We start from the raw sequence: 10,894 nt of genomic DNA, 5'->3' as shown, positions 1-10,894 counted from the left end.
GCATGATTTATAATCTAAATATAAATTTGTATGAAATATGTTAGAGAATTATCATAAAAAAAGAGTTTGTAGATATTCTCCAAATTAAAATTAATGATGGATACATTTGTTATTTCTTATTCGGTGTCTTATTAAACAATTAAAATGATTAAAAGAAATAAGAGTACGTAGATAAAATTATTTTCATTCTTTTCAACCACCTTTGTCAAGCATAAAGTTATCTCATCCACTCTTTACTTAAATAGTAATACCCACCTAATACTTGCACAGTCGCCTCATCAACCTCATTACCCGATCACTTAACACCTACCTACACCATTTACTTTATTTAGTTATAGATGACTTTGAGGCAGTGCGAGGCTTGCACACCCGTACCTGCCTGTAATTCAATTCTCATTCTCATCCCCTCCATCCACGATAGGGATGATCATACCTACCTCTCCAAATCCATGTTTCGAAAGGTACAAAGTAAAATGCATCCCCTAGCTCTTCATCATTCCCCGTATACACACACATCTCAAACCTACTCATAGGCTCAACTATTTTTTTTTTGTAAGAGAGTTTGAATATCAAAACTCTATTATGGAGTCTTTGAGAATTCGTTTGCCTGATTAGAGTAATTGAGTAAATAAAAAACATTATAATAAGTAAGTTAGTAGTAAATATTTTTATAATTCATAATCAATTAGATGTACAATTATCGACGTGTGTGGGTCCAATCTAATTAAATCCATCATCGCCCCAGCGCCCGTGATTTTTTTTTTTTAAAACCCATCACTTACAAAACTTTCCTCCATCCCCGCCCATTTGGAACAGATGCACAAGGGGGTCACCCACAAAACCCACCCCCCTGAAATTGACATCCCTTTAAGACTTCAATAATATGAGCGAATAAATTATTATCCGTGTTCTGTATAAAAATATTACAATAATGAGAATGTAGCCAAAGTTAAATTTGATATTTAAGATTATGATAAGCTACTGGCTAGGGTCCGTCATAAAAAAAGTACATGGCTAGGGCTCTCACTTTGTTAGTTAACACTGGGCCTATAGCAATTGTTTTTATATACTCTTATTTATACTTGATTGATTTTCTAATTTATTTGTATTCTAATTATGTAAGTACAAATCAGTAGACTACTTTAAATTTTTAATCGACATTAGTGAATCATCTTGAGCCCAATCTAAAATCCAAAATCGTATCATCATCAAGTGTGATGCACCATCTACATGTATAAATCAAATGTTGCACGAAATTTTAAAGTGATATGCAATCATTTACATTAACATATAAAAAATACTTTGTTGTTGCAAAGATATTAATAATAAGGAAACATAATCATCTAGATCTTATGATTTAAAATATAGTTAATTATGATATATTAGCCAAAATTTCAATCAACATGCATTTGAGATTTCAATAATATGAGCGAATAAATTATTATCCGGCTCCGTATAAAAATATTATGATAATGAGAATGTGGCAAATATTATTTTTGATATTTAAGATTAAGTTAGGCTAGGGCCCGTTGTAAAAAAGTTTATGGCTAGATGTCTCATTTTGTTAGTTAACATTGCGCTTATAGTAAAATGAAAAGATTTTCGGTGATTTCACGGAACCTAAAGTGCAGACTGCGTGAACTGGGGATCCGCATGGTCAATCGGGCTAGAGCAATAAGGGATATTTTCGTAAATAAATGGTTAAAAGTATATTCATCTTATTCTTTAGGTAAAATTGTCAAAAAGTACCTTCTTTTTATCTCACTTTGTGAACTAATACCTTATTTGTCCAGTTTTGTCAAATAATACCTTGAATTAAAAAGTTGCATTAAAAATGGCACCTTAGAGCAACAATCCGGCTAAATTGTCAACTTTCCGGCCATTGACTCATGCTTCCCTCCAAAACATTGTGCGTGTGAAACAAACAAACCAAAAAACCACGCGCCTCTCGAACTCTTTTAAGAAAAACACTACCAACCAACAATCTCATATTCATCTCAAGTTTTTTGGGGGAAAATAAACTGGTTTTTTTGGTGGGAACAACACTACCAACCAACAGAATGAAAGGAAAATCAGAATGAAAGAGCTAAATTGTCATCGTCTTTTGTTGAATCATGACAAGTTTATCAATATTGTGAAAGGAAAATCAGAATGAAAGAGCTAAATTGTAGAGTTGAGTTTTTATTTTTACTGAAAATGGTGGTTGAGTGAAGGAATGAGAGCAGTGTAGTAAATGGGAAGAAGAAAGAGCATTGGAATTCTCAACCAAAATTTTGAATGTGGTTAATTGCTGAGAGAGTGTTCACACGCGTATTTTTCCCACTCAAAGTGTGCCAACAAACGGAGTCAATGGCCGGAAAGTTGACAATTTGGCCGGATTGTTACTCTAAGGTGTCATTTTTAATATAATTTTTTAATTCAAGGTACTATTTGACAAAACTGAACAAATAAGGTACTAGTTCACAAAGTGAGGTAAAAAGAAGGTACTTTTTGACAATTTTGCCTATTCTTTATACTATTTACACGAGTGAGTATGAGAGACCTAAGTGCCTTCAACTTAGCACTGTTGGCGAAACAATTTTGGAGACTTGCAGCGAATCCAACTTCATTTGCAGCTACTATTTTGAAAGGAAAATAGTTCCCGAGGTCGACTATATGGGAGGTAAACATCCCTCCAAATGCAAGTTATACATGGAGGTCTATTATGTCGGCAAGGGTGATGGTTAAGGAAGGGTCGAGATGCATGGTGGGAAATGGGTGGACGGTGCGGTTTTGGAAGGATGCATGGGTAAATGGTTTACCTGGGGGACATTTTTTTCTCTACTGCCTTCAGTGGAGGCAGCTGGTAGTGTGGTGGCAGATTGGAGGAACGTGGATGACACTAGATGGAAGCTCCATGAGCTTGAAGAGCATCTGACAAATCTAGAGATGGAGGCAATAAGGTCCACATATGTTGCGCAGAGCGATCAATAAGACTTCTTGTCATGGCCTTATACCAAAAAGGGTGAGTTTACAGTACGGAGTGCATACAATTACGAGCTTCAACGGCGAAATAGAGACAGTGGCCCTTCGGATTCTAGTGCAAGTCAGTGGCTATGGAAGAAGATTTGGGAAGCTAAAGTACCCCCAAAGGTTAAAAACCTTGTGTGGAGAGCGCTGAGAAATGGTTTACCTACCATGAATACACTTGCTAGTAGGGGGATCAATGTTGATCGGGTCTGTCCTAGGTGTGGTGAGAGAGTGAGACTACCACACATGATATTGTTGTGCAAGGAAGCTCAAGTATTTTCGCGTTTGTCGCTTATCCGCTTAGAGGTAAGGGAATGGGAGCTTGAATTTGTGGATTGGGGTGATATGTTTTCCAAAACCTGACAGCTTAATCGATCATGGGAGATAGTGACGATGTTCGTGTGGCAAACCTGGAATGCACGTAATTTGTGGGTTTTTGAGAAGAAAAGGGTGGATCCAACTATTCTTTGTAGTAAGACAGTCCACCTCCTAGGTGAATTTGATGCTGCGACGACAAGGGATGACAACCTCTATGTAGCTTCTGCTCAATCTCCCTTATATTGGCAGCCACCCCTTGAAGGAAAGACCAAGCTCAATACGGACGTTGCTGTAAAGGACGGTAAGCCGGGACTAGGAATGATAGTGAGGGATGGTGTGGGGATGTTCTAATGTCGGCAGGAAGGAGAGTAAATGGTGTGTTGCCCATAATGCAAGTTGAAGCTTCTGCAGTTATGTTTGGACTGAAGCTAGCGTATGATTGTGGGTTTAGGAACATTTGAGGTAGAGCTTAATTGTCTTGGTCTTGTGGCCCTGCTGCAAGTTATAGCTATGGAAAAGTCAACCACGCAAGTTCTTGTAAATGATATTCTTGCTACTGTTAGACCTTTTGATGGATGTAGTTTTACTTGTGTTAAACGATCATGTAATAAAGCTGCCCATTCCATGGCTAAAGCTTCATTCCTCTTAGAGGAAGAATTAGTATGGAAGCACTAGTAGAAAAAACCCCTGTTGCAGCCCCCTTGTTGCAGCGTACATGTATAAATACGCTTCAACAACCAGTCGGTCAACGCGGGTCAAACCCTTTAAAGGGTTATCGCAGCGTACATTTTAGTTGTTCGCAGCAAATGTGTTTGTTGCAGCGTACAAAATAAAAGCCCGCAGCAACAACCCGACTTTGTTGCAGCGTACATGTTATTGCCCGCTGCAACAAGTCCGCGTTTCAAAAAAATTTACTTTCCTATGCAACAAACCGCGCTCAAACGAGCGGGCTCAAACGTACGTTGTTCTTTCTCTGCTCCAAGATTTTTCCCTTAAACAAATATCCAAACAAACCGTCGAACTCAGCCGTCGAACTCAGCCCTGCGTCGCCGTCGAACTCAGCCCTACGTCGCCGTCGAACCCAAGCGTTGCTCAGCCCTGCGTCGCTGTCTTCGCCGGTGTGTGGTGTTCTAGCCTCATCTCCCCCATCCCGTTCAATTCTCGCGCGGCCTGTCACTGAAAGGTTATATTCTTGGTCGGCCGGGGGTTCAGCATTTCCCCGTCGCGTCGTGGTTCCGGTGGTTGCTCGGCGTCGTGGTTCCGGTGGTTTTGCTATGGTGTGTTCAATTTTTATTTTCGTTTTTTATTTTCGTTTTCAGATTAGGGTTCAATTTTAGTTTTTGATTTTCGTTTTGATTATTGTTTTTGATTTTCGTTTTTGATTTTCGTTTTGATTTTCGTTTTGATTTTCGTTTTTGATTTTTGTTTTGATTTTCGTTTTGATTTTCGTTTTGATTTTCGTTTAAGGGAAAAAGCTCTGAGCTTCTTAGTGTAATCCTTTTCTCTATCCTTCAATTTAATTACCATTATGTTTTATTATTAGGTTTAATTTAGGGTATTCCTAATATGATCGATTTCTGCTTCTATTTTTATAAATTTGCTTCAATTCATCATGTTGAATCGCATGTTTGACGCTCTAATTAAGCTAAAATCCATCTTGCTAATAATTTATGGTCTGTAAATATGACTATATTGGTTATTTGGGGATTACCCTTGAACATTTGTTTGCAATAGATGTTAGATGACCCTTTTTCTTGTTTTTTTTTTTTGGGATTAACCTAGAATTTTGTTTGTTTTGTCATAAACTATGCTCATTATGCAACATTAATCTGGAGACAAATGGGTTTTGTGAATACCAATTAGCTCACATTAGCTTTCGTTGTGTTTTCAATTGCATTCCGTTACTCTGTAGATTAATTGGTGTCAAGCTTCAAGCTTATGAAGTGATTTTTTAGCAGAAAACCTAAGGAATGTCATTGTGTAATTTTACGGTGTTGGTTGGTTGATTTCTTGTGGGTTTTTTGTACTTGTTCTACAATTGATTTGACGTTTTTAGGTTCCAAAGGCTCAGGTTTTTGAGAGGTTTGAGCTTGGGAATGGATATTTGGAGAATAATTTATGAGAGATTAAGAAAACAACAATCACCCTTCTAGCACGGTTCTGTGGTGAATAATAGGGTGAAAGGAGGCAGGTGCCATGTGTTATTTTATTCTTCTAGCCTTTGTTTTCAGGAAATAAACCACCAGGAGTTCAGGTCTAATCTCAGGCCTTAAGGAACATTTTGATATGTCGGTGATCAATGTATTTTACTCCGTACTTGTTACCTTTTTGTAATGTTCTTCGTAGGATATCTGTGTTTTTCTGTAATGTTCTTCGTGATAGCAGTTGTTCTCATAGAGTGATAAATACTGATAAAGATGCGAGTGTCCAGTTTCTTGCTTTATTCAGCATATCAGCTTCCTCTCCAACTTTTTTTCTTGTTCATACAAAAAGGGATAGCAGAAGTGAAATTGTATATGCATGCTCATTTGGCTGGTTTCTTGAATCAACACATTGCTGTATGTTGATGCAGGTCCAAGACGAGCTTGTTTCTTCCATTAAAGATGCAGCGGAAGGACTTTTTCACCTAAAACGTGCCCGGCTGTTACGTGAAGTTGATTCAGCTGTGCAGGACTCTATATATTCCCATAAAGACGCTGCGGTCGAGCTTATAAATCCAGCAAAGTTGGGTGGTTCCCAACTTCCGTGCGAAGACTTAGAGGTAGAACCATTAGATTCTACTAATGTTGAGGCAGAAATATTGGGAGACCCAAGTTATTTTATTGGATCAAAATGTAGATTCCGCCACACCGATGGGCGTTGGTATAATGGTCAAATTGTTCAGTTGGATGGTTCTTCTTCCGCCAGAGTTTCTTTCCTCAATCCAACGTCAGAGAAGATGATGGTGAGTTCCTTGTAATCTAAAGCTGGCCCCTGTTGTTATACTCCCCACCACCACAACATTATAGTTACTCAATACTTTGTAGGTCTGTATTTGTTGTTTTGTACTTGCTTGTCTTATTATAGCTATATATAGGTAATGGCAGAGTATTTAAATAAGATGCCTTGTAGGAGGTGCTGTCATTCTTTGGCAAGATGGTTTTTATCTGTTTGTTCTTCCTCGAAGTGGAAGGAAACCCTATCTGTGGTTTGAAACTTAAAGTAGTATTATTGTTCTGCTTTAGCAAAATGTAGACCCCTGAGTTCAAGCTAGTGGGGATAGGGCAGAAGCAATGTCATTATCATTCGAGTGACAGATCGAAGGAGACTGATCATAAGGTTAGAAGTTGTTCACTCTTCTCTTTTCATGCTATTTGACATCTTGTAGCTTCATTTTTGTAACATCTTTAAAGATTTATTATTATAGACTCTACGAAGGCTTGCTCAGAACTGTGAGGCAGCAAGGAAAAGCCGGTTGAGGAAAAAAGTAAGACATCTAATTTTGTTTCTTGCATGTACTTTGGTGTTGGTTAATTATTTAATTTGTTTTCTCATTTAATTAATTAATGGAATTAGCTGAAGAAGGATTCCATGTGGGGAAAAAATAAGTCATAAAGCTAATATGAAAATCGGCTAAGTTTCTACTTGTTTTTATTTTTTGGTCTTTAACATGCTCTTGTATTATCTTTCTTTTTCTTTCCCTCCCTTTTTCTTTTTTGGAAATAGGCATAGGTTGTTCTTGGATTTGGGTGGAAATAGGCATATGATTAGTTGTAACTTTCCAAGACTCAATCCAATCTATTTATGTACATTTGAGACTTGTTTGGCTATATAGGTCATATTTAGGCTAAAATGACATTTTCGCTCCCAACTTTGAACTAATGAACCTAAGAACTCATTTCAAACTTACTACATGATTTATATGATTAGCTTTAACTTTCCAAGACTCAATCCAATCTATTTATGCACATTTGAGACTTGTTTGGCCATTATAGGTCATAATTAGGCTAAAATGACATTTTTCGCTCCCAACTTTGAACTAACGAACCTAATGACTCATTTTATTCTTATTACATGATTAATATGCATAATATTAACTTTATAAAACTCATTCTAATCTATGTATGCACATTTGAGACTTTGGTCGTTATAGGTCATAGTTAGGCTAAAATAAGTCATTTTCGCTCCCAATTCATAACTAGATAACCTAAGGATTCATTTCAAACTTATTACATGATTAATATGATTAGTTTTAAATTTCCAACACTCGTTCCAATCTATCTCTGCACATTCGAGACTTCTTTTTCCGTTATAGGTCATATATAGGCTAAAATGTCACTAACGAACCTAAGGACTCATTTTAAACTTACTAAATGTTTTATATGCTTAGTTTTGACTTTCTAGAACTCATTCCAATCCATTTACGCATATTTAAGGCTCATTGTGTCGTTATAGGTCATATTTAGGCTAAAGTGCCATTTTCGCTCCCAACTTTGAACTTAAGAACCTAATGACTCATTTTAAACTTATTATATGATTAATATGTTTAGTTTTAAGTTTCTAAGACTTATTCTAATCTGTTTATGCACATTTAATGCTTGTTTGATAGTTATAGGTCATATTTAGGCTAAAATGAGGCATTTTCGCTCCTAACTTTAAAATAAAGAACCTAAGCACTCATTTTAAACTTAATACATGTTTAATATGCATAATTTTAACTTTATAAGACTCGTTCCAATCTATTTATGCACCTTTAAGGCTCATTAGGTCGTTGTAGGTCATATTTAGGCTAAAATGACATTTTCGCTCCCAACTTTGAACTTAAGAACCTAATGACTCATTTTAAACTTATTATATGATTAATATGCTTAGTTTTAAGTTTCTAAGACTTATTCTAATTTGTTTATGCACATTTAATGCTTGTTTGATAGTTATAGGTCATATTTAGGCTAAAATGAGGCATTTTCGCTCCTAACTTTAAAATAAAGAACCTAAGCACTCATTTTAAACTTAATACATGTTTAATATGCATAATTATAACTTTATAAGACTCGTTCCAATCTATTTATGCACCTTTAAGGCTCATTAGGTCGTTGTAGGTCATATTTAGGCTAAAATGACATTTTCGCTCCCAACTATGAACCAAAGAACCTAAGGACTCATTTTAAACTTACTAAATGTTTTATATGCTTATTTTTAACTTTCTAGTACTCATTCCAATCCATTTATGCACATTTAAGGCTCATTGTGTCGTTATAGGTCATATTTAGGCTAAAATGACATTTTCGCTACAAATTTGAACTTAAGAACCTAATGACTCATTTTAAACTTATTATATGATAAATATGCTTAGTTTTAAGTTTCTAAGACTTATTCTAATCTGTTTATGCACATTTAATGCTTGTTTGATAGTTATAGGTCATATTTAGGCTAAAATGAGGCATTTTCGCTCATAACTTTAAAATAAAGAACATAAGCACTCATTTTTAACTTAATACATGTTTAATATGCATAATTATAACTTTATAAGACTCGTTCCAATCTATTTATGCACCTTTAAGGCTCATTAGGTCGTTGTAGGTCATATTTAGGCTAAAATGACATTTTCGCTCCCAACTATGAACCAAAGAACCTAAGGACTCATTTTAAACTTACTAAATGTTTTATATGCTTATTTTTAACTTTCTAGTACTCATTCCAATCCATTTATGCACATTTAAGGCTCATTGTGTCGTTATAGGTCATATTTAGGCTAAAATGACATTTTCGCTCCCAACTTTGAACTTAAGAACCTAATGACTCATTTTAAACTTATTATATGATAAATATGCTTAGTTTAAGTTTCTAAGACTTATTCTAATATGTTTATGCACATTTAATGCTTGTTTGATAGTTATAGGTCATATTTAGGCTAAAATGAGGCATTTTCGCTCCTAACTTTAAAATAAAGAACCTAAGCACGCATTTTAAACTTAATACATGTTTAATATGCATAATTTTAACTTTATAAGACTCGTTCCATTCCATTTATGCATATTTAAGGCTCATTGTGTCGTTTTAGGTCATATTTAGGCTAAAATGACATTTTCGCTCCCAACTTTGAACTTAAGAACCTAAGGACTCATTTTTAAATTATTATATGATTAATAAGCTTAGTTTTGAGTTTCTAGCACTTATTCTAATCTACTTATACCCATTTAATGCTTGTTTGATCGTTATAGGTCATATCTAGGCTAAAATAAGGCATTTTCGCTCCCAACTTTAAAATAAAGAACCTAAGGACTCATTTAAAACTTATTACATGTTTAATATGCATAATTTTAACGATCTAAGACTCGTTCCAATCTATTTATGCACCTATAGACTCATTGGGTCGTTATAGGTCATATTTAGGCTAAAATGACATTTTCGCTCCCAACTTTGAACTAAAGAACCTAAGGACTCATTTTAGACTATTAGGACATTGTCATTAGTTTCTTGAATGTTAAAATGTGATATTTAATTTGTATTTAATCTAATGTTTAATTTAAATTTCTGTTTTTGTAAAGGTCTACACTCCGAGGATTGCGCCTTATGCGAGGAATTTGATGTGGTTCGTGAGCAATGGGCTAAGTTTTTTACCAACAAGTATTTATTATTGGCTTTAGCGCGCTTGATCGAGTTGGTTTAGTTGTTATAGAATAAATTTTATATTAAAATGTATGTTTATGTTGAAATTGGAACATATATTTAAATGTAATATGTGCACTTTGGTTTTGGGATATATAGTATACAAAACTCCAGTTGTTGTTTTTATATTTGTTATACAGGTTGCGTTATTCTATTATTGTTTTGACAGGTTTCTATATTTAGTGCAAGGCACTCTAGGTATCCCTAAACAAAATTAGAATTTTCCCGCCAAAAGTGCTTTTTTGCAGCGTACATATATGTTGTACGCTGCAACAAGGGAAAAAAATTTCGCAAAAATTCAGACTTGTTGCAGCGTACAAATAAATGTACGCTGCAAAAAATTGAGTAATTCAGACTTGTTGCAGCGTACAAATAAATGTACGCTGCAAAAAGTTGGGTCTGTTGCAGCGGGCTTTTATATGTACGCTGCAACAAGTCCAAAATTTTGCCAATTTTTTGGCACTTGTTGCAGCGTACATCTAAAAGCCCGCTGCAACAAATCACTTTTTGCAGCGAACATGTACGCTGCAACAAGTTCAGACTTGTTGCAGGCCCCCCAGTTGCAGCATACGATGTACGCTGCAACAGGGGTCTAAAAGCCCGCTGCAATAAGGGTTTTTTCTACTAGTGAAGGAAAAATTCCCTTCGGATGTACTATATATTGTCCTTGTGGATAAGGCTTTATTTGAATGATAATCGTAGCTCATCTTTCCCGCCAAAAGAAAAAAAAACTTTTTATAAATTTTTCTTATACATAAATCAAGATATTAAGAGTCAAAGTATGTGTTGAAAAGAGTAAAGTGAACCATGGTGCACTGTTTGGCCAAGCTTCTACAAAACAACTTATGTTTCTTAGAAGTAGTTTTCTAGAAAAACACTTTTGAGAAACAGGAGCGTTTGGCCATAAAAATTTAAGAGC

General features: G+C 35.4%; 1 protein-coding gene and 1 long non-coding RNA gene across 2 annotated transcripts; both read left to right on the top strand.

Annotated features, from left to right (window-relative positions):
• Positions 1-2,739: 2,739 nt before the first annotated feature.
• Positions 2,740-4,002, top strand: LOC130464784 (uncharacterized). The gene is made up of 4 exons (XM_056833996.1): positions 2,740-2,934; positions 3,004-3,315; positions 3,376-3,661; positions 3,779-4,002. The coding sequence occupies exons 1-4, from the start codon at positions 2,740-2,742 to the stop codon at positions 4,000-4,002; spliced, it is 1,017 nt and encodes a 338-aa protein (XP_056689974.1).
• Positions 4,003-4,085: 83 nt separating this feature from the next.
• On the top strand, positions 4,086-10,103 carry LOC130470561 (uncharacterized). The gene is made up of 5 exons (XR_008931219.1): positions 4,086-4,604; positions 5,900-6,271; positions 6,552-6,645; positions 6,734-6,793; positions 9,855-10,103. It is a non-coding gene; the product is annotated as an uncharacterized lncRNA (long non-coding RNA).
• The last annotated feature ends 791 nt before the right edge of the window (positions 10,104-10,894 follow it).

The sequence above is a fragment of the Spinacia oleracea genome, chromosome 1 (assembly GCF_020520425.1).
Source record: "Spinacia oleracea cultivar Varoflay chromosome 1, BTI_SOV_V1, whole genome shotgun sequence".
NCBI lineage: Eukaryota > Viridiplantae > Streptophyta > Magnoliopsida > Caryophyllales > Amaranthaceae > Spinacia > Spinacia oleracea.
Note: the sequence above shows the minus strand (reverse complement) of the source record. Positions and strands in the feature narration are given on the sequence as shown.

Coding starts and splice junctions, on each gene's coding strand:
- LOC130464784 (XM_056833996.1), top strand. CDS start 2,740: ATGCATGGTGGGAAATGGGTGGACGGTGCGGTTTTGGAAGGATGCATG. Junction 2,935..3,003: donor TGACAAATCTAGAGATGGAG/GCAATAAGGTCC, acceptor TATACCAAAAAG/GGTGAGTTTACAGTACGGAG. Junction 3,316..3,375: donor TGTCGCTTATCCGCTTAGAG/GTAAGGGAATGG, acceptor AAAACCTGACAG/CTTAATCGATCATGGGAGAT.